Below are 23,963 nucleotides of genomic sequence, written 5' to 3' on the forward strand. Positions count from 1 at the left end.
TAAGTGCAATGAATTTGAAGTCATCAGTCTAGGTTCAAATCCTGGCTCTGCCATTTCCTGTATGACAAGGCTATATGATTGGACAAATAGCTGAACTTCTTGGGGCCTCTTCAGCAGTGAAATCAGCATCTACTGATTTACATAAGCAACCTTCCTCCCAGCCTCAAATTGCTCACCTAGAGAATAGGGGTAATAATACCTGCCCTGAGTTGTTGTTGGAAAGATCAGAGGTAAAGTGGGACCACCCCCGGCACCCAGAAGCTACCCGATAACTTCAGATATTAGTATTTGCTTGGCTTGAGCACAGTCTCAACTAAAAGTCAGGTACACCTGTCTTCAGACCATGGGCTTTTTGAACCTTAATGCAGGAGTTCACATCAGTCACGATGGGTACCCAGGAAATATTCATGGAATGAAATCACCAAAGACCAAGAAGCAGCAGCTAAAATGTAGAGGTGAGAGGATAAAGAAGAAAGGAAGGAGAAACAGTGGAGGATGTACAAAGAGAAGGGGGTAGGAAGAGGATTCCTTTAGCCTTGCTTGAAATCTTGCTAGAGTTGGGAGGGGAGGGACAAAAGCTGCTGGGAAACAGCTAAAAACGGAACGAATCCCTAGGGCCAGTGCCCAGCCCAAGTCTGTCTTCTCTCCCTCTCCACCCCTCAGGGTCAGGAGCAGCTGCAGGCAGCCAGCAGCTCCAAAATAACCATCCCATCAGTGAGCCCAGCTTTGTCGAGGCCCTGAAATAGATGAAACTCGAGACGCAGGAGCTGGTTAGAACACCCTCCGCAGAAGGTACGGCAAAGGTCACTGTTGAGTGAGCCGATACCAAGTTAGAGGTCAGGGCAGTGTTTGGGGCCCCAAGCCATGGGAGAACACCATGGGACCAACCTCGGCCCAAGACTGTACCACTTGATGGGTAAGGCTTAGAAAAACCAGATGGGCAACCTGTCACCCCAAGCAGTGGGGTGGCCCCACATTCGGAAGCAACAAGTTACATAATCGGTGCCGGGACATGTGCCCACCTGCTTTGGAGATGTTTATGATGGGAACAGAGATGGCACAAGGCCACGAGGAGAAGCCACTAAGCTGACTCCCCTTGCATGTCCCATCATTCAGGAAAGAACCTGTCGGTCTTCAGCTCTTGCCTGTTCTGGTGCCCGGCAGTGGCTCTACCGACACCCTGGGCCAGAGCAGAAATAAGCAGGCCCTGCCAGGGCAGGGAGGTCCCAGCCATGTGTTTCCTCTCCTCTAGGTGGTGCTGGGGGCCCTACTCACTGATCTACTGTGTGCCCAGCCCTGGGCAGGGAGTCTGGGAGAGGGAGGAGCCAGGAACTGGGCCCTGGGAGCAAAGAGTCAGTGGAAGGGGCAAGGGTTAAAGGCAGGACATGTTTTTTTTTATTATTATTATTTTTTGATACAGGGTCTTGCTCTGTTCCCCAGGCTGGAGTGCAGTGGCACGATCTAGGCTCACTGCATCCTCTGCCTCCCAGGTTCAAGAGATTCCTGTGCCTCAGCCTCCCAAGTAGCTGGGACTACAGGTGCACACCACCACGCCTGGCTAATTTTTGTATTTTTTGTAGAGACAGGGTTTCACTAGGTTTCCCAGGCTGGTTTTGAACTCCTCAGCTGAAGTGATCTGCTGGCCTCAGCCTCCCAAAGTGCTGAGATTACAGGCATGAGCCACCATGCCCGCCCCGAAGTCACGAAAATACTTGAATACAATTTAGTTACCAGAGTCTTAGCATCTAGGATAAGACAGGACCTTAGAGGAACTAAGGTACTAGGAAATCCATTTATCCCTGCCAATCTCTCGGCTAGAGGCTAGACTGGCCCTAGGGTCAGGAAGTTTACCATCTCCCAAGGCTACCTATCCCCCAACCCTTGGAATAACTATGACTTAGAAAAACTCTCCTGGTAGGAATCCATATGTGTCCCAAATACCCTCCTTGGGACTCCCTCTGAGTCTTCTCTCCTTTACAATAAATATCCCCTTTAGGATCAAGATCCCCAACTAAGGCTGAAGTCCCCTTCCTATTTCAGAGTGGGCTAGGGAAGGTATTCTGGAAGACACAGGAGTTGACCTGAGCTGAAGCACAGGAGGGTTTGGGTTGACAGGTGAGAAAACTGTTAGCAAACACCTGGTGATGAGCAGGAGTGGGAGGGGGAGGAGACAGATTGAGGAGGGCCCCAGGGCCAGCTGTTGCCCAGAAAGCCACCCGGCCCTGCCACATGCTGCCAGCAGTGCAGGGTAACCAAGGCAGGACCTGGGCGTGGGGGACCTCAGGGCAGGCCGGGGCCTCCTTTGAGGCAGAGCTTGCCATCAGCCTGAGAGTCCTATTTGTTGACGTTCTCACATCCGGAGCACTGGCTAATCTGTAATCACGGGTCAGCCTGCAGCCGCCTGGCTTGCTAGCAGGTATCTGCTGGCCCATTTGGGAGGCACTGCCAGCCCTTTACTGTCTCCACAAACATCCTCCTGCTGGTCCGCATCTGGCACGGGGCATGGGAGGGAGCCGGGAAGGGCGGGTGCCTGGCTTGGACAGGCAAGGGGGTTCTCCACCCCTCCCAGCAGCCACCTCCACCCTCTCCCTTTAAACCCAACCATGGGAAATTTAGGAGAAACAAACATGCTTTCTGGGGCTCACAGAGGGAAGGGCAGAACATCCTAGAATCACTCACAGTCACAGACTTTAAGATTCAGAGAATCTTCAAGCCATGGGATCTCATAGATTTATAGAATCATCTGGTCTAGTGGGTCTCAAACTTTTTTAAAAAGCAGTGGAATCCTTTTGTCCAACAGAACCCAAAGTTCTGGCTGAAGTCTAGGAGGTGGACACAGCACCTGTCCCCTCATCCTCTCTCTGGCCTTCTCTGCAGCCTCCAAGACACCTCTGTGGAACCCCAGTGTTCCGAGGAACCCAGCTGGAGAAGCATAGATCTTGTTCCAAGGAGCAATTTCGATTGCATGGTTTTCCTTTCAGCCCGATACAGAGACCTGGGTTCAAGGCTCCCTCTTCTAGTTGAAGAGCTGGTTTGAGGCGTTGGCTGTTTTGGCGGGGGAGGGCGGTGTTTTTAAATTAGGTATTCCTTTTTAACCTAAAGACAAAAGCCCTTCTCATTTGTGTAAATGCCTTTCCACATCTGTAAGGTAAGTGGGGTGTGTATAATTATGCCCAAATAATAGATGAGGAGGCTGAAGCACAGAGAAGCTGAGAACTGCCCAGAGCTAGTGAGTGGCCAAGTCAAGCCTTGATTCTGTCGGTCTCCTGCATCTTAAATGAAGGCATTGTCCCCAATACTGCAAGGCCCCAGCTCCTCCCTCCACGTACACCCCACCCTGAGCCCCACCACTCTTTCCAAGGCCTCCAGTACAATCTCTTGGGCCCAAGAGATGCTAGGGGCAAACATGAGATTGCCTTTTTTTAAGTTAAAAACAGTCCAATACTGGTGATTACATGTGGTTCAACTTTATATATATTCATTGTGGTAGAAAACTAGAGTGCACAGGAACAACTGAACCAGACAAAGCCCTCGGGAGCCTCCAGGGAACTATAAGGCAGGCAGACCCACCTTCGCCACTGAATCTGGCATCCTGGGCACCGCACTGCCCCTCTTCCTTGTACCAGCACTGCTGGGACCCTGGTGGCCTATCTGTGCCCAACATGTGCGGCTGATCCTTGATGCCTTGAGCTCTCATAAGCTCGACTCTGGAAGGCACAGGAGGGCCACTGTCCCTGCTCTTGTCGGGTATCCAGACCTAATAGGGAGATCAGATGGACTCACATCTAGAGAAGCTGGAAGGTAATGTAGCCCAAGCTCCAGGGTTCAAATCCCAGCTCCACCAACTGCCAGCTGTGTGACCTTGGGCAGGTTATCAGACCTCTCTCAGCCTCTGTTCCTTATCTGCAAAATGGGCACAATAATACCTTCCTTTATATACAAAGAGGATATATGCCGGATCTTTAAAGAGCAGGACAATACATGACTCAAAGCTGCTTATACCACTTAGGTCTCCAAGTGCTTCCAATGGTCAGGAGGAGGAAGGGTCATTTTGAATGAGGGAGGTCTGGGAAAGCTTCCTAATGGAGGGGAGGGTTTGGTGTGGGGCACTGATATAGCTGGCAGAATTTGGGGTAAGCAGAAAGGAAGCACCAGAAGAGCCTCTGAAGCAGAAAGAAAAGCAAGATTTTTTCTTAAAAAGAAATGAAAATCATCAAAGAGGAAGAAATCATGATCGGTAGCCTCAGCTGTTTCCCCAGCCCAAGAGCTGGCTCAGGCTCCTTAAACTAATATTTGCCTCTTGGCCCCTGGCAGCCACAGCTGAGGGTAAATATTGGTTTAGCCTGGGAAGCAGAAGGCCCAGATGGCAGTGTGGTCCTCAGCTGGGGATCACTCATGCTCAGCGCCTCCAAGCTGAGGCGCACCCTGTTTAGGGGACCTGACCCAGGCCCCTATCTCTAGGGGGCCTGAAGAACCCACCCAGCAGCACGTGACCCTTGGAAGCCCACCCTGAGAGTCTCCATACAGCTGTCTCCTCAGTAGGCAGGCGTGGGTCTTTTACCAAGACCTGGGAACCTGTGCATGGCAAGGGATGGAATAGAATGCATAAGCCCTCGGGAGACCGCACCTCACCCCCTCCTAGAACCCTCCTGGACCCAGCCCCACCACTTAGATGTGTTGATAGCCTCCTCCCTCTGACCTTACTCCCAGATCAGCCTGAGAGATCTGGGTTCCAGGCCTGGCCTGGCTGATGAGCAGCTGGGAGAGTTTGGGCAGGCCCCTCCCCATCTCTGGGTCTCGTACTCCTCCACTGTCAACCAGCCAGTCCCTCTTACTGAACAACTTGACAGTACAAAAGCTGCTGGAAGCTTTCAGCTCTCATGGCTCTCTCCCCTGTGATGCATACACGTACCCACATCTGTGCACACCCCTCACCTCCACAAGTCACCCACTACCTTTCCACCTCATTCCTTCCCCTCCTGGATCTGCTCCCCTACTGACCGCCAATTCCCCACCTCTGTGCCTGTGGACACCCCTCCGTCTGACCTAAATTGTTCCTCAACCAATCCATTCTTTTCACCTCACTTAGTTCCTGACTTAAAACTTGTCTCCTACAGGAAGTCCTCCTGGATTGCTCTCCAGCTGCACTCCCCTCCCACACATACACACAGTTTTACTCTTCAGGTCACATTTGATTGCAGAATTGAACTTGGACCACCTTGCATCAGTTATATGATGTGTCCCCCAGGGAAAACATTATTCCAGGAGAGGGGCTGGGTTTTTGATTCTTCTGTCTCCCACCTGCCCCCGCTTAGTCCTAGGCAGTGGTAGGCACCGAGGGATGCTCTGGAGCGCCCTGTAAGTGGGCTGTTGGCCCACCAGCCTCCTGCTGGGACTCACAGCTGCTCTTCCTGAATTGACATTTCTGAGAGGAGCAAGGAGACCTTGAGACACTGGGATAGGAGCTTCTTTTTCCATGTATTAATCACCCCATAAAACCTGTGTTTATTTAGTTGCTGGCGGGTCCTTCTCCCTGGAGGAAGGAAGCTGTTATTCTTGATGATACCAGCCTGGGCGTGGGCCAGGGCGCCCCAAAGAAAGAGGTGATCTGCGGAACTCCAGCATAACAGGGAGGAGGGCCTGCTAGGGCTGTGGCATGAGCACCGTAACAGGGAGGAGGGCCTGCTGGGGCCATGGCATGGGCACCATTGTGGGCTTGGATTCTGGCCAGGGCCGGAAGGACCATCCACTGGGGAGAGACACCAGCCCCTGCCTCCACTCTGTCCGGGGGCACAACCCATCCACCCATGGCCTGACCTGCTTACCTACTATGTGCCAGCTAACCTGGGAAGCCTCTGGTCTAAAGAACAAACACAGAGCAGGTAAGGTTGGGAGGGCTTTGACCACAGGCTTCAGACAAAGGGGACAGGGGCAGGCCTGGCAGAAAATCCCTGAAGATCAGACATTGGTTTGGGGGACAATCACCCCAGGAAAGACTGGCCCAGCCTCAGAGCCACCAAGATGGACAGCAACTTTCTTCAGAGGAGGGACAGCAGCGGGGAGAAGGACACCAAGACCAGGGAAAGCAAGAAGGGTGAGAGGATCTAGGTCGAGGGAGAGAGAAAAGCCCAGAAAGATACAGGTGCAGTAAAGGGGCAGGTGAGGGAGAGAGGGAGGGGCGGGAAGTGGGGCGGAGAGGAAAGAGGAGGCAGGGAAGGAAGCTGATCCTGAGGCTACCTGGGGTAGAGGAGAGTATCTCAGAGGACAGGCACTGAACGAAGGTGGAGAGATCACGCCCACCTCAGGAGATCTCTGGATGAATCTCTGTGTCTCCCTCTCTCTACCAAAAAAAAAAAAAAAATTCAGGAAGAATAAAATGAAGGGATATCTTAATCTGCCAATTGAATTTAGGGGCCATAATCAGTGTTTGAAAATACTCAGGGATTATGGTGATTTACGGCTGGGACGGAATCCGCTGGGGCCTTAGCCTTATCGGGTGTGCAGAGAGGAGCCTGTCGGGAACTCCAAATGCAACTGAAAACACTGCGTGCAAACCCATTTATAGTCACGGGGGGATGGGGCTGGACCAGGTCAGGCCACCTGGGCTCTGGCCCAGGATGGGCCCTTCAGATTATTCTCCAAGCCCTCCTCAGCCCTGAGTGTGGGAAGCCCATCTGGCGTGTTCCACTTCATTCCCATGTGCCAGGACCCTCCTGGAACTTGCAGGCCCAGCCCAAGTCTTCTCTTCCAAGAAGCCCTCTTGGCCTCCATCCTCCCCCACTGACCTCGGCCTCCTCTGACTTCCTGCCTCTTATGTTTAAACCAGCTGGAGGGTAATGGGAAAGGTGTTGCTTTTGGCATCAGAACACCCAGTTCAAGTCCCGGCTCTGCCACATCCCTACATGGGCAAGCCAGGCTTTGCGTGGGCCTCAGTTATCTCCCTGCCAAATGGGGATAAAACAATCCCTGTGGGGCCTGCTTCAGAGGGGCTAAATGAGATAACTGGACAGAAACCATCTCGGCAGATGGAAGGCATCCCATGACCACAGCAGTTAGTGATTTACTGGCTTCTCTTGGGTTGTGCCCTGAGCGCTTGCATTGTCTGGAGTGTTTGCTTCATCTTCCTAACTTCCTAGTGAGCCTGGGTTATTTGTGGGCAGGACTGGGTGGCCCTTAGCCCCCACCCACCTGCCGTTTTCTTCATCTAACAAGGCATCTGCCCTCCCATTCGTCCCCCCGCCCCCCACTACTCTCCCCTACCTACCCTGCAAATATTCCTCCACGTCCTCTGCAGGTCAGGCAGAAGCCTCCACCCTGGAGAGCAGCCAGACTGAGTGAGACGTGGATTCTTCCCCATCTTGCAGGGAAGTGGACATATGGACGGACCAAGGCTCTGCCGATGCTCAGTACTGAGAGAAGCACCAGCACCACTTGGTGGCACACAAAGATGGAGAGGAGAATTCCACCCAGGAAGGCTTCAGGGAGGAGGGGGCTTTGGGGCTGGCCTTGAAGCCAGAGTGGGGACTGTGAGGAAGGGCACTTTTTGCTTAGGGAAAAGCAAAAATGTTGCCCCATTGCCTTCACCTGCCCACCCGTCAACAAGACTGTGGCTTTCTCAGGAGCAGAGACTTTGTCTTCCACCATGTGGTTGAGCCCTGGGCTAAGTCAAAGCCTTCACAACAATTATACTGGTGGGAAGCCTGAGGCTCAGGCAGAAGTGGTCAGGTTAGAGCTCAAACTCAAGCGCTGGGACTCCAGTGCCTTGAAGTGTGGGGCCCTGTGGATACCAGAGCAGCACCAAGGCATTCACTTGAGCCCTGAGTGAAGAGATGTCCTCCCCAGAATGGGTGGGGATGAATGACAGCCACTGATCCCCTACTGTGCATCAGCTGCTCCTCAAAGAACCCCGAGAAAGCATTTAGCCCCACGTTACAGATGAAGAAACTGAGGCTCCATACCTAGTACAGCATGAGGCCAGGGTCTCTGTAGCTCAGGGGCATGAACGCTGCCCTTTCTGCCCCCGGCTGCAGGCACACCCCTTTCACAGAGAAAATGCAAAGCACCTGGGCTCCCTTCTTCAGTTGCTGAGACCCAGAACTGCCCAGTTCCAGGCTCTTAACATGTCATTGTGAATGCAGAAACACTTTTGTTGAGGTGAAAAACAGAAAGTTCCCAAACTACTAGCTAATAAAAAAAGCTCCCTGATGTTTGGAACTCAACAAACAGGCTTCTGACTCATTTCTTTGTTTTTACTATCACTGACTTTTTGCTCAAATAAAGGTGTTGTGGAAAGAAGAGCTTCACTGTTTCTAGGCTCTGAAGTCAGAAAGGAAAAAAAGAAGGTTTTCAACCGCCTTTGTGGCCTCTTTCTCTGCAGGGAGAGGCAGGTAGAAATGGGAGACGAAGGAAAAAGTGTTGCTTAAGCATATACTTGGTACCCGAGACTGTACTGGGCACTTTACTCACAGCCTCCTTGATGGAACTTAATCTTCCCACCAACCCATTTCACAGCTGAGGAAGCTGAGGCTTGCACAGCCTCTGCCTGGAGACAAAGCCAGTTTGCCGATGGCCTGATTTGTACCCAGAGTCTACGTGTGCCCACGTGCACTTGAGTGCCTGTGCACAAGGAGAGCCAGGTGGGAAGGATCCTGGGCTGGGAGTCAGGTGACCTGAGTTCTAGTCCTACCTTAACCACCAACTTACTTTGTGACCCTAGGAAGTCAGAGATTCTCCTGTCCTCTTCCGGTCCCGGTACTTGTGCCATTGCAGGGACGCCTGGCCCCTGAGCGTGCCAGGCTGCTTCCCGAGGCTCCTCCTCATTGTTCTCTCACTCTCCTGAAAGAGCCTAACTTACGCTGGGGGCCAGGGAGCAGCCAAGAGTCTTAGCTCCACCAGTGCCTTCTGCCCCTGGATCCTACCCTTTTATCCAACATCCCTGCAAAAGGCACTAGGGTGGGCTTGGAACCCTGTCTCCTGGAAGGCTGCAGAGCCCAGGGGCTGACAGCTGGCTTTAGAGCTGGAGACTCAGGGCTGGCTCTACCCTTCAAGGGCCATGGCTCCTGGGACCATGATGCAACCTCCCTGGACTTGAGTTTCTGCCCAATAAAGGGGTCTGCCTCCCAGGGTTGCTATGAGAATAGGCAAGAATCAAGTGCCTTGCACATAGTAAGTGTTCGATGAACTGTGGTTGTGATGATTAATTTAATTACTTCCGGGACTGGTGGTCTTTGAGGTCACCATTTATGATTGTGAAGGTTGCAATCATAAATTGTGAAGGTTGCAATCATTTATGATTGTGAAGGTTGCCCAAGGCACCACCTGAGAGGCTGCAGAGAGCAGAAATCACACCCAGGTTCCATGCAAAGCCACGGGCCTGGAGGAAAGGAGCTCTCTGCAGTTCACGCCAAGGTTCCCAGGGCTGCCCCTGTTCCCCTTGGCACCAGTCAGAGAGGGGTCCCTACGCCTGATGGGATTGAACAGTGCCTGGCTGTAGTGCCCAGAGGCTGAGGGGTGTCCCCTGCACCAAGGGGCCGGAGGGGCAGGCACTCACCAAGCAGCTGGACGCCCCGTGTGAGGCCGTAGACGTCCACCAGGGCCCAGAGCGGGTCGGCCGTGCGGACCCCGCTGAAGAACAGCATAACAGCCGAGTCGTTGATGCGGTGGAAGACACGGCCCTTCTTGTCCACCCAGAATGCGATGATGTTGCCCTCATTGGCAAACTCCTCAGGCAGCGCCTTGGCCCAGAAGCCACTCTGGGACACCAGGTCGGGGCAGGCGTACTTGGGCAGCGAGTCAGGGTGGATGCGGGACGGGTCCTTGCTGGTGAAGCCCAGCCGCAGGGCCCCGCTCCAGCAGCACTGCTTCTTGGTGATCTGGGTGGCAGGGGGTGGCCTCAGCCCACCCTCTCCCACTTGGTCAATCAGACCAAGGGCAGCCTCCCTGGGGTGGACTCCCTGGAGCATCCCACAGCAGCCTGCCCACGATTCCAGCACAGTTCCCTCCCAGGAGCCCTCCCTGCTGGGAAGACAGCAAGGGGTTCCCACAGCCACCGCCCTCCCGGTTCCTTCCTTGTCACACAGGGAGGTTGAGAAAGGCATAAAGAAGAGGGAAGAGGGTCACCAGAGAGGAAAGGCAGGGGCAGGGCGTGGTGCTGGGGGTGGCAGCAGGCAGTGGCTGAGGGGCAGAGTCCAGAGGCCCAGGGGATGCCATGAGGGGAGCAGGAAGCAGGAGGCGGGGGCGGGGGCAGGGGGCAGGCCCACCTTCAGCCTGACTTGCTCGTAGATGAGGACCGGGCGGTTGCTGAAGGTGATGGCGTTGCAGAAGCTGGCCTGCCTCTTGACAGCCTTGTGGCTGAGGTCCATGAGGATCTGGGAGCCCTTGGTGTGCGGGTGGAAGAGCAGCGGTGTGGCTGGGAGCCCCCCGCTGGGCAGCACCGCCGGGCAGTGCTTCTGCTTGTGGTGGCATCGGTGAGAAGTGACGGGGAAGGGGCCCCCGATAGAGTCTGCAAAGGAACAGGCCACGGTGTCAGAGAACTTGGCGGGTCCAAGAGCCAGCCCAGAGTCCCCTTGGGAAGGGCAGAGGCTGGGCATGACCAGAAGTCACCCGGAGCCCAGTTCTTCCACCACTGCCGCCACCCCTTGCCACCATCCTTCTGCCACCATCTCTCACCATCTCCCACTCCACCATCTGCCACCATGCTCTACTGGCTCACTATCCACCACTTCTCCCCTCGGCCTTCCCCATCACCTCCCACCCCTACCCTCTCCCACCTCCTCTCTCCACTAGTATTTACCACCCTCTGCCTTTCACCACCTACCATGGTAGCACATCGCCTTTACTACCGCCCTCTACCACCACTCACTGGCACTCCACCATCCTTGGTTTGTTTATTTATTTTATTCAATAAATATTTATGACATATCTGCTGAATACCAAGCTCTGTCCTCAGCACTGGAGACACAGACATGAAACATACATGGATCCTGTCCTCGAGGCTGTCACTAACTGGCTCTGTGACCTTGGGGAAGACAACACTTCCCTCTCTGGCACAATGGGCGGCCTCTACTCTGTGGCTCCAAGACAAGTCTCAGCAGCACAGGCAGCATTAATTAATACACAGCCTCAGGGGCTGGGGATTCTGGTGGGGCCCCCAAGATCCACGCCCAAGTAGAGCCCGCCCGTCCTGTCATCGTGGGGAAAGAGAACCGTGAAGAATGGAGGAGAAGTGGGTGGAGCCGTAGAAAGCCACAAAACGTGACAGAGGCCTTCTGGGATGTTTCAAATTTTGGTCCTCCAAGGCAGGAATTTAATGATGCAAAGAGCTCGGCATTGGGCCTGCCTCCCCAGACCCTTTCACTCCCTAGAGGAGGAGGAGCGGCTTCCAGGAAGAAGATGGAAGACAGGGAGAAAAGGGAGAGGGAGAGGCCCAGCCCTCTGTGTTGGCTTTGGTCTGCATCCCTCCGTACCACTTTCCATCTCCAATCCCCGCTTCTCCGGAGGCCCCAGACAGCAGTCTCCGAAGCCCCAGGCCAGCCAGACACCCTGTGCATGAGCCCCCGGGCCTCTCTAGAGCAGCTTCCTGCCTGCCAGGCTCACTAGGAGGGGGTGGCATGAGGAGGAGTTCACCTTGTCCTCACCAAGGAGACAAGACGGGAACGGCTAGACAGCGCAAGAGCTTTGGAAGTGGTCAGGCTATGAGGGCTGGAAATGCTCAGAAGAGACCCAGACAGTCCGGAAAGGCTGCCTGGAAGAAGCTGAATGGCCTCTGGATAGTGCAGAGCAGGGGAGGACATTTCAGGGAAGGGGACAGTTGGGGCAAAAGGCAGAGAGTGGCACTGGCTACAGGTGCCCTGCCTGGAAAAGATGCCCACTGGGCTCAGGCCAGCCTCAGACACAGCTTGACTCTTGGTTTCATAAAATATGTGCTGGTGAAAGGCAACATCACACACACATTGTTGAGGTTCACATCCAGAGGTAGAAATGGAAGCATAAGAGAAAAATCACCCCTGCTGTGTGGGTGGCTAACACACCATGGTGCATCTACACAATGGAATACGACTTGGCAGTAAAGCACAATGAACTACCGATATGAATAACAACATAGGTGAATTTCAAAATAACGATGTGAGTGAAATTAGCCTGTTAAAAACAAAGCACACAATTCATGGAGCAACTGCAGGGCTTCCATTCCCTTCAAAACCCTTCCTCTCCTTCCATTTTTTATCAAATTCTAGAAAGTACAAATGAAGCTGTAGTGATCAAAAGCAGATAAGTGGCCCGGGCACCACAGCTCACGCCTGTAATCTCAGCACTTTGGGAGGCCGAAGCGGATTACCTGAGGTCAGGAGTTCGAGACCAGCCTGGGCAATATGGTGAAACCCCATCTCTCCTAAAAATACAAAAATTAGCCAGACGTGGTGGCAGGCACCTGTAGTCCCAGCTACTTGGGAGGCTGAGGCAGGAGAATCACTTGAACCCAGAAGGTGGAGGTTGCAGTGAGCCGAGATCGTTCCACTGCATTCCAGGCTGGGCGACAGAGCAAGACTACGTCTTAAAACAAAAACAAAAACAAAAAACAAAACAAAACAAAAAAACAAAAACAGATAAGTGGATGCCTGCATGGTGGGGGGAGAGAGGCAGGATTACCAGGAGCACAAGGTGACATTTGGCAGTGTGGCTGTGTTCCTTATCTTTTTTTTTTAATGGGTGGTTTTCAGTGGTCTGTGTGTTCCTTATCTTGATGTGGTAATGATTTCATAGGGGTACACTATGTCAAAACTCATCAAATTGGACACTTTAAACATGTGCAGTTTAGTGTATGTCAATTACACCTCCACGAAGCCATTTTTAAAACCCTGCTGAGCTCAGCTGCTGATGACAGCCTTTCCTTTGGGGTTCCCTCTCCCCAGCCTCCACTCAGAATCCATGGAGCAACTGCAGGGCCGCCAATCCCTTCAGAATGCTTCCTCTTCTTCCCACCCATCCTACTTGAGGTCCTGGGGCCCTGGGTAAAGGCACAGAAAACACTGATTCTGGGCAAATATAGTGGAGACAAAGGGGCCAGAGACCCAGCTCCTGGAAGGACATTCCCCAAGGCCTCCCTTCCAGAGAGGACCCCTGCTAATCCCAGTGTTGGGTAGGGGGTTGAGGGTGGGGCTGGGGCAGCACAGGCCCAGCACCCTTGCTGGCAGCACAACAGACAGAGGAGGTGGAGCCAGGAGGACTGTGGTCCAGGGGCACCATGTGCACCCAGGCATGTGGGCTCCAAAAGACACACTCATGGGCACACGCGTACACCTGTGAGCATGAGAAAGTAACCCCAACCCTAGGCCATTCGTCTTCTCCCGTATCCCTGAGACCAGGAACCACACACTTACACGTGTACTGTGACACACACACACAGTCATGTACACATGGATGTGAAAAACAATACATACAAAACACACGCCTATCACACATGGGTCATATGCATCAAATAACAGTGGCAGTCATTTGCCAAGCTCTGAACTAGTTTTACATACACTTACTGGTTTCACTCTTACGGCAAACTTATTATCAACCAATTTACAGGTGACAAATATGTGCCTCAGGGAGATTAAGTGGCTTGCCCAGGGTCACAGAACCAGTAAGAAAGGGACCTAGGAGCCACACCCAGCAATCTGACTACAAGGCCTTTGTTATTGGCTATTAAGCATTAAGAGGCCTCACACCTCTAATTCCAGCACTTTGGGAGGCCAAGGCAGGAGGATCACTTGAGACCTAGGAGTTGGAGACCGGCTTGGGCAACAAAAGCAAGACCTCATCTCTACAAAAAATTTAAAAATTAGCTGAATGTGGTGGTGCGTGCCTGTACTGAGTCCCAGTAGTCCCAGCTACTCAGGAGGCTGAGGCAGGAGGATCCTTGAGCCCAGGGGCTGAAGGCTGCAGTGAGTCATGATCATGCCACTTCATTCCAACCTGGGTGAAAGTGAGACTTTGTCTCAAAAAAATTAAAAGGCATTCATAGCCAAGAATTCATGGATTTGGTGTGCTGGATAAATTTTTTAAATGAAAATTAAAAAATACTCATAACCTATAAACTATGAAAAAAAAAAGGTTCCTTCAGGCTGGGTGCAGTGGCTCACACCTTTAATCTCAGCACTTTGGGAGGCTGAGGCAGGCGGATCACTTGAGGTCAGGAGTTCGAGACCAGCCTGGCCAACACGGTGAAACCCCGCCTCTCCTAAAAACACAAAAATTACACGGGCAGGGTGGCACATACCTGTAATCCTAGCCACTTGAGAGGCTGAGGCACAAGAATTGCATAAACCCAGGAGGTGGAGGGTTGCAGTGAGCAGAGAGCACCACTGCACTCCAGCCTGGGCAACAGAGCAAGACTCTGTCTCAAACAAAAAAAAAAAAAGAAAGAAAAGAAACAAAGTTTCCTTCATATACCACCCAAAACCATCTCATGTTGCACACAGGGCAATACATGGCATTCTATTATGTTGTCTCTATGATACATGTATGTATATGTATGCCGCCAAAACACAGAAATGTAAACCATGTCCTCAGCCCTCCTACATTCCTGTTGGGACACGACAAAACCTGGAAAGCCAATGTTGAGAATGGTTTGGCAGTTTCTCATGAAGTGAAAAACGCCTAACATACGTCCCAGCACTCACTCTTCCAGGTATTTCTCCATAAGAAATGAAAACATGTCCACACAATGACCTGCACACAAATGTACAGCAGCTTTATTCATAATAACCCTGAACTAGAAACAACTCAAACATCCTTCAGCTGGTGAGCAGTTAAAAATGTGGCAGCTCCATGCAATCACTACTCTGCAATAAAAAGGAACATAACCACTGATATACACCAAAAAAATGGCTCTCAAAAGTATGCTACATGAAAGAAGCCAGATGCAAAGGGCTGTATGCTGTACGATTCCATCTGCATGATATTTTGGAAAAGGCAAAACTAGAGAGAGACAGAGATCAGTAGGTATCAGAGAAGGAGAGCAGGGGAGAGATTTGACTACAAAGAGGCAGGAAGGAAGTTTCTATGGCGATAGAAATGTTCCATATCTTAGCCTGGACAACACCGTGAGACCCCATCTCATTGTACAAATAAATATAAAAAATTAGCCAGGCATGGTGTCTCACACCTGTAATCCCAGCTACTTGGGAGGCTGAAGCACGAGGATGGCTTGAGCCCAGGAATTTGAGATTGCAGCGAGCTATGATAGCACCACTGCACTTCAGCCTGGCTGACAGAGCATGATTCTGTCTCTAAAAAAAAGAAAAGAAGGAAATCATGTTCCATATCTTGAGATTGGGGTAGTGGTTACACAACTTGTACATTGTCAAAACTCACAAAACTATACACTTGAAAAGGATGCGTTTTACTATATACATATTATACTTCAATTTAAAAGCTACAACTGGCTGGGTGCGGTGGCTCAGGTCTGTAATCCCAGCACTTTGGGAGGCCAAGGCAGGCTGATCACATGAGCCCAGGAGTTCGAGACCAGCCTTGGCAACATGGCAAAACCCCTTCTCTACAAAAACACTACAAAACTTAGCCAGACATGGTGGTGTACACCTGCAGTCCCAGCTGCTCAGGTGGCTAAGGCGGGAGGATCACTTGAGCCTAGAAAGTTGCAGTGAGCTGTGATAGCACCATTGCACTCTATCCTGGGCAATAGAGCAAGACCCTGTCTCAAACAAAAAATTAAATTTAAAAGTAAAATCTATAATACAACTAACAAGTCACATCTTCATTCAGACGGAGAGAAGAAAGGCTGCACTTTCTCACCACGGCACCCCCATCAGCTCACCCTGGGCAGTGCCTAGGATGTGGCCATCTACCAGAAGACCCCCAATGCTTGGTTGGGCCTGTCACCCTAACCCTTAAGTTCCTTCCACAGCTGTGAAACAGAACAGGGGTTCCCTGCCCCAGGTATGGAGAGAGAGCACGTGGTAGCTGCAAAGCCCCACCCACTGACTACCGTGCCTGTCTTCTGCCAACAGTGTGGGCAGGCCGTTGGGGCAGCCATGGAGGCCAGGCCCGGCCCGGCCTGAGCAGCTGTCCTCAGCCCCTTCTCTCTGTACTCAGCTCGCTGTGTGATCATCGCCCACCGAGCCACCTCTGGGGAGACCACTTGAAAACCCTCTCTGGTGTGCTGGGCATCTCCTGCCATGGACTGTGGGCTCCTGTCACGTGGCAGGCCCCAGCTGCACTCCTGACCTGCCCCTCCCTGTTCCTGGCTCCAGGAGAGCCCCTGAGCACCCCTCACCCCATCTACAAATCCTGCCTCAGGAATAAGCACCCCTGGGTTCTGTACTCTCTTGTCCACCCTGCGGCTACAGCCCTAACTCAGGCCTTGCCACTCTTCTAAACCAGGGCTGGGGCCGCGATGCGCTGTGCCCAGCACTCCTCTGGGGGCGCTGTTCTTATGGACTATGAGTGTCCAGTGTGCAGCCTTCATCAGGGTGACCCCCCTCCTCCCCCACTGCGGCGTCCCTGCTCCTGCTACCCCCTCCTCCATCCCGGCTGGCATTAAAATCTTGGGGGCAGGGAGTGGGGTGGTGAGCAGGAAGCAAAATGAGAATGAACTTTGGACATAGCTCTGATGCCAAGGGTCCAGAGGGGGCAGCTGGAGGTGGGGCTTCCTCCCTACACTATCCAACAGGGTCCCTCCCAGCACTGGGACTATGACCCTTTAAGGTCCCTATTCTACAAATGAAGGAGTTGGATTCAGAATGGTTAAGCAACTCACTTGTGGACACACAGCAGTTATGTGGCAGAACTGGGACTTGAACCCTGGTCTTCCAAGGCCACGTCTGGAGTCCTTTACCCTACTCAGCCTCTGGTACTAGAGCTCCTTTTCCCCACGAGTCCAAGACGGCAGGCACTTCGGGGAAGGCTGTGTGCAGGAGGGGCTGGGCAGCCCGGGCGAGGGGAGCAGCTGCAGAAAGGGCCTCAAAATGGGGGGGCATGTGGGCTGCACAACTGCTCCGCCAGGGGCACACACAACTGGATGGAGCCCCAGTTGTGCCACCTGGCTCTCAGCAGAGCTCCCAGGGAGGGCCCTCAAGTGACAGGTTTACAGGCTTCTTGGGAGTCCCAGTGGGGGCACCCTCCTCAGGCGAGGCTGCTGCTGACACGGTAGAAACTCCCCTGACAGCCCCATTCCTCCTGGGCATTTATGAGCTGCCAGACACAAGCCTGGCCAGCTCTCTGGGTGACCCTCCGCTGGCGGATCACATTCCTGCCTCTCAGCGGGGTCCCAGGGCAGACGCCTGGACACGCATAGCCTCCAGAGTAACCTCCCCATGGCCCCCACCAAGCTCTGCCCCAGAACCACTGGCAGAGCCCCAGATGACCTAGGCTGGGGCTCAGCTGGGCTGCCAAGGAGAGATGGGGGGAGCTCACCACCCCAGCCAAGAGCAAGGCACTGATACTGATGACAGTGCCCAGCCTCTCATGGCTTCAAGGGCAGTGTCTTGATTTATGCCCCCAACGCCACTCTGGCACAGATCCTCTGAAGTTAGGTTTACACATTGAGTGGGGAGCCTAGATCTGAACCCAGGGCTGGCTGCCTCCAAACCTAGCAGCTCTGCCACTAACTGTACGACTTTGGGAACCTCACTTTCCTCATCTGTAAAATGGGGTCATGGCAGGCTTTCATGGGATTCTTGTGAGGATTAAAATAGATGGTGTATGTAAAACTCAGTAAGTAGTTGCTATTATTATTATTACTATTTATATCATTCTGCTTTCCTATCCCCACACCTTTGCTCAAGCCATTCCCTCTGCCTCACCTGCGCCTCTCCAAACCCCACCTATCTTTCAAGGCCCAGCTGAAGCCCACTGCATCCAAGATCATCTTGTTCTGAACCTGTGGTCCTGAATACCAGTGCTGGCATCATCATCTTCATCCAAGAGACAGTCTCGTCTCACTTTCTGGGCAGTGGGGCGAGGCACAGAGAATGAGCATTGGAGGCAAGAGGCCCTGGGTTCAAACCCTGACCAGGCCACAGACTTGCTGTGTGACTTTGGACAAGTTGCTTCACCTCTCTGAACCTTGATTTAGTTCTCTGTAAAATGAAGCTCATCATAGCTGCCCTGCCCACCTCTCTAGGCTGTAGTGAGGCCCTGGTAAGTTTATAGATGTGAAAGAATTTTGCAAACTTTAACAAATGATCTCAACATAAGGTCTTTTTTAAAAATATAAAAGCAAACATAACTACTGCAGGAAATGATCAGCTCATTTCAGTCCGGGGGAGACCAGGAACTTCAGTCTTATTTTACCCCAAACGTCCTAATCTCAGATTGCCAGGGTGGTCCTGATATGGACTCGCTTATCTCCATTAACTGAACAGGGCTCCCTCTGGGGGAAAGGATTTAGGAGAATGGTTGGAAAGCTGGGGATGCCTGACTCCTGGTGGGAGAAGGACAGGTGGGGATGGAACTTGGGGGACAGAGATGATTGTAAAACTGGGCAGAATTAAACTTCTTTGGGTTCCCTAAAGGGGCCTCCACCTCCCACACCTGTCTCTGATTTCCAGACTTGGCCCAGGCCCATTTCTGTGCTGGGAACCTTTCCTTCCTCCTTCCCACCTATATATCTGCCTTTCTCATGCATCCTTTGGACGTAGATTTTTCCCAGAAGTCTCTCTGACCCCCAGACTAGGTTAGGGGCCTTACTATGGACCTTTGAGGACCCCATAAGCCCCCTAACAGAGGATCCATCACCAAGCAGCCTTTCCCAAACCTCGTTCTTACACAAGATTAAGCCCAGATACCCCGAGGCACTTGTATGCAATGCATTGACTTGTCTCTTCTGCATCCAGAATGGTTTTGGTTCTATGCCATCCTCAGGAGAGTTGAGAAGTCACTCCCATCAGCTTCTGTGTTCTGCAGAGTAGCACTGCACTGGGAAAGGCTGCAAGGTTATTTGTGCCTGTCTTTCCCCCGATGGACTGTGAGCCTCCCTAGTGCAGAGACCACTTTCTTTTTTGTTTGTTTGTTTGTTTTGAGACGGAGTCTGGCTCGGTCACCCAGGGTGGAGTGTCATGGCATGATCTCGGCTCACTGCAACCTCAGCCTCCCAGGTTCAAGTGATTCTCCTGCCTCAGCCTCCTGAGTAGCTGGGATTACAGGCGCAAGCCACCACACCTGGCTAATTTTTGTATTTTTAGTAGACGGGTTTTACTATGTTGGTCAGGCTGGTCTCGAACTCCTGACCTCACGATCTGCCCGCCTAGGCCTCCCAAAATGCTGGGATTACAGGCGTAAGCCATGGTGCCCAGCACCATTGTCTTTTTTACTACTGTATCCCTATAGCCTAGTTCACAGCACATAGCAGGTCCTCAATAAAAGTTGCTGAATGAATTGCTAGTGTTTGATTCTTCTATCTACTGATGAATTGGCAAGAGTTCAGGCAGCACCCACTTTGTGCCTTGCCCTTTCTGGTGTCCAGGAGAAATTAGAAAAAGAAAGGAATAAAGGGAGCAGCTCCCTTCCCTGCCTAGCATGCCTGACTACAGCCCTGCCTGCTCAAGAACCTTCAATAGCGCCTCACTTGCCAGCAGTAGAAAAGAAGTAGATAAGGAAGGCCATGAGGGTTGATTCTTTCTTGTGTATCAAATGCTGCAGCATTTGCCCTTCATACACAACCTGATCACACCCTCCAATCCCTGCAAGGCAGGTGTCTATGGGAACAGCCTCTAAAATGGCCCCAACAATCCCTGCATCCACCCGTTGGCATTCAGGCCCTTGTGTGACCCCTTCCCCTTAAGCGTGGGTTGGACCTAACAGGTAGCTTCAAATGAATAGAATACAGAGGAAGTGGCTGGTGCAGTGGCTCATGCCTGTAATCCCAGCACTTTGGGAGGCCAAGGTGGGCGGATCACCTGAGGTCAGGAGATCTAGACCAGCCTGGCCAACATGGTAAAACCCCGTCTCTACTAAAAATACAAAAAAATTAGCCAGGTATGGTGGCAGGCACCTGTAATCCCAGGTACTTGGGAGGATAAGGCAGGAGAATTGCTTGAATCCAGGAGGTGGAGGTTGCAGTGAGCTGAGATCACACCACTGCACTCTAGCCTGGGTGAGAAGAGTGAGACTCCGTCTCAAAGAAAAAAAAAAAAAGGAATACAGAGGAAGTAACGGAATGTCACACCCAAGACTGGGTTATAAAAAGACTGTGGCTCCCATCTTGGTTACTGTCTTGCCTCTCCTGAATTGCTCCCTCCAGGGGAAGCCAGCCGCCACGGTGTGGGGCCGCACCACGGAGAAGCCCGTGTGGCAAGGGACCAAGGACTGCCCATAGCCACGTGAGTAAGCTTGGCAAGCCTTCCGATGCAGCCACAGCCAACAATGTGACTGCAACCTCATGACAGACATGAAGCCGGAGGCACCTAGCTAAGCAGCGCAGAGATTCCTGAGCCACAGAAACTGGGAGATCATTAAATTTTTGTTGTTTTAAGCTGCTAAGTTTGGAATAATTTGTTAAGCAGCAATAGATGACTAAAACAGTATCAATAGTTCCATTTCACAGATAAGGAAACAGAGGCTCTGAGAGGTAATAACTTGCCCAAGGTCACATAGCTGGTAAGTGGTGGAGCTGGGCTCTGAACTCAGATCTGTCGCACTGGTGCAGAGGTTCCTCCTTGGGCCCCAGCTAGCTGACTAGCATGCTCAGTCCCCTCTCTCCTCCTAAGTCAGTTTCTCCATGAACACCGCAGCCCCTGTGCATGCCCAGAGTGGGGGCCATGTTAGCACCCTAGCACCTCCCACAGGGTGCCTGGCGTGTGAACAGCAGGTCCTGCTGCTCTCTGGCAGATGAATGAACTCATCATGACAGGGTGGGTGAAAGAAAGTGGCAGGGAATGGGCAAGACTGGCACCTTCATAGCCAAGTTAATCCCCAGCTGAGCCTCCTGCTCTCACTCACTCTGCAACATCCCCATCCTGACATTTCTAGCAGCCAGAGGTGTATACAGCTGTGCCTCCCAATTCCTCACCGCTCTGGGAGAAGGACCAGTCCTCCTCCTCTCCCTCTTGGGTCCCACCTCAAGATTCCAGAAGGGGACTCCAAGTGTTAATTCTTCAGGGCTCAGCTCCCAATTCCTGCCCCTGTCCTTCCAGCATCTCCCCAAAGCCCCCCAGGCCAGGCCTGGAGAATGAGGGGAAGTGCAGACCAGTAACATCAGCACCCCTAGCTCCCCATATCAAATCCACAGTCATGCATGTGTATATGTGTGCACACACACAGATGGCATGTGTGCCTCATGGCAGACACAAGCAATGTTGTGCAGGCCCAGCAGGGCTGGAGGACACAGAGGCAGCAGGTGTGTATGTGTGTGTGCATGCATGTATGTGTATGTGTGCGTGTGTGTGTTTATGTGAGCACTTGTGGGTGTATGTGTGTGTGTATGTGTGCATGAATGTGTGCATGCATTGTGTATATGTGTGCATGTGCATGTGTATATATGTGCGTGCATGTATGTGTATGTGTGTGTGCATCTGTGTATATGTGTACACATGTGTGTGCATGTGTGTAATGTGTGCGTGCACGTGCGTTGTGTGTGTGCGTGCACGTGTGTATGTGTGTGCATGTGTGTGTGCATGTGTGTACATGTGCGTGTGTGTGTGCACATATGTGTGTGCATGCACTGGAAAGCACACACAGGCCTAGAGGAGCCTCCACAAAAACCTTCATAAAAGCACACTCTGTGGAGTGCTTACTATGTACCAGGTATACTGCCCTTAGCATCCACTGGCTCACTTAATCCTTCCTACAATTCTACAAGGTAAAACTTAACCTTCCCAATTTACAGAATGGACGCTGAGACGCAGACAGATGAAGGGACTGACCCAAAGTCACACAGCCAGCAAGAGCAGAAGAGGATTCAAACTCTCCCCAAGAACACCTGCTCCGCTTTCCCTTCCTCTCCAAATACTGCCTGGCCTCACTGCCCAGCCCTGGCCTCACCTCCCTGATGGCTCCCCCACCCACCCCTCAGGCCACCTTCAGCTCCAACTGCCCTGCCGTCCAGCAGGCAAGGGCCTCTGTCCACTCCACACTCTTCCCCGCTACCCACTGACCCAGCATCTGCTGGGAGCCACTGCATGCCAGGCGCCAGGCTGAGGTAAGGGAATGCAGAGCTAGAGTGACCCAATGCCCACCTTCCCAGAGCCCACAGGCACGAGCGGGGTGTGGGGATGTGCACCTTCAAGCTCCAGAGCTCCCCTTGGTCTAAGCCCCCCAGAGCTGCTGCCGGGAGATAGGTGGCTCCCTCTGCTAATCTTGGGTCTCAAAAGGCCACTGGATGCCTTCTCCGCTGCTGCCTGCTTGAGGATTAAGGAACCCAAGAACTGTAAGTGGGGGACCGGCTGCAGAAGGAACAAGGCCTGGCTTCCTCGCTGAGGTGCCAGCTGTGTGGCCTCGGTTAGCCATTTCCCTTTCCTGGCCACAGCATCTCCCTCTGTGACAGGAGGGGGTGGGAGCCAATGTCTTGGGTCCCTGTACGCCAGCATCCTCTGACACTCAGGCTTGTTAAATCCAGAGACTAACCTGAGGGTGACATGTATGTCTGGGTGCATGTGCGTGTGTCACCCACACAACAGCCGTCAGCAAGGGGTCCATTCCTTGCCCTGAGGGAGCATTGAAGGGCGGTGAAAGAGGAAGGGGGGAGAAAGGAAGAAGAGAGGACGGCAGAGGCGAGAGGAGGGGGGCCTCCCAGTGTCACTGCTGCCTCCCTCTTCGCACTACCCTTCCCAACCCTGTCAGCCTGCCCTCAAGACCAGGAGCAGCTCTGGAAACCTGCCGGATGGAAGAGATCAGGCATGTAACCGCTAAAACCATTTTCCAAATGGGAATTCATTTCCCCATGGGTCTCCTGCCAGGCTGGTCCCAGAGGAGCCCAACTCCTCACCACCAGCCCCACTACACACACACACACACACACACACACACACAGAGGCATGGCACAGACACAGAGTACCACAGATGTGGCTGGCCCCCGCATGGAAACACAGGCACGGCAACACACAGTCGCTTCAATCCACATTTAGAGACACATCACACAGGTACACAGAGATCTAAAACACAGATACACATCTGTTGACATCAGAAGCTCAGAGAGCCAAAACACATCCACAAACAAAACACACAATTAGATAACCCCCGACACACATACAGAGTCCTAGGTCCTCCTGTCACCCTTCCCTCACCCACTTTAACGCAGCAATCCAAAATGTTTGGCCTGAAACAAGCCGAAAGTCCAAGGCCCTAAAGAAAATACAATCAGCCAAGCGCGGTGCCTCACACCTGTAATCCCAGCACTTTGGGAGGCCGAGGCGGGTGGATCACGAGGTCAGGAGTTCAAGACCAGCCTGACCAACATGTTGAAACCCCTTCTCTACTAAAAATACAAAAAATTAGCCGGGCATGGTGGTGGGTGCCTGTAATCCCAGCTACTCGGGAGGCTGAGGCAGAGAATTGCTTGAACTCAGGAGGAGGAGTTTGCAGTGAGCTGAGATCGTGCCACTGCACACCAATCTGGGTGACAGAGCAAGACTACATTTCAAAAAAAAAAAAAGAAAGAAAAGAAAAGAGAATACAATCAAGGACCATTTCAATGTGTCTTCAGGAGCCCAGCTATAGGCTACGGCACCTCTAGGAAGGAGCAAACCCCTGCATCTCCCACTGGCCCCAGCTCATTTCCCAGAAGAAGGTGAAACCAGAGCCTCTGGGGCAGCCAGGGCGTGTGTACAGATGTGGGCACATATGGGTGTGGACGCATGAGGACGCATATGCAAGGGTTCTGATGGGGGTGGAGGTTGGCTGTGTGGGCACAGCCAAACACTCCCTCTCCAGACCTTCCAACTCCTGTCCCCTCTGCTTGTGCAATGGCCAAGGCCAGGGCCAGCTTAAGGGAGGCCCCGCCTAGGAGGGCGGTCCTGGCAAAA

General features: G+C 52.6%; 1 protein-coding gene across 2 annotated transcripts in view; it reads right to left on the minus strand.

Annotated features, from left to right (window-relative positions):
- The window catches only part of NEURL1 (neuralized E3 ubiquitin protein ligase 1), a 112,832-nt gene that overhangs the window by 26,624 nt on the left and 62,245 nt on the right, over positions 1–23,963 (minus strand). For both annotated transcript variants that reach the window (XM_058436047.1, XM_032178518.2), the window contains exons 2-3: positions 10,260–10,501; positions 9,551–9,872 (exon numbers count right to left, since the gene is read on the minus strand). In XM_058436047.1, coding sequence (XP_058292030.1) covers positions 9,551–9,872; positions 10,260–10,501 — 564 coding nt within the window. The remainder of the gene's footprint in view (positions 1–9,550; positions 9,873–10,259; positions 10,502–23,963) is intronic.

This window comes from Hylobates moloch, unplaced genomic scaffold, assembly GCF_009828535.3.
Source record: "Hylobates moloch isolate HMO894 unplaced genomic scaffold, HMol_V3 SCAFFOLD_3, whole genome shotgun sequence".
NCBI classification, from domain to species: domain Eukaryota; kingdom Metazoa; phylum Chordata; class Mammalia; order Primates; family Hylobatidae; genus Hylobates; species Hylobates moloch.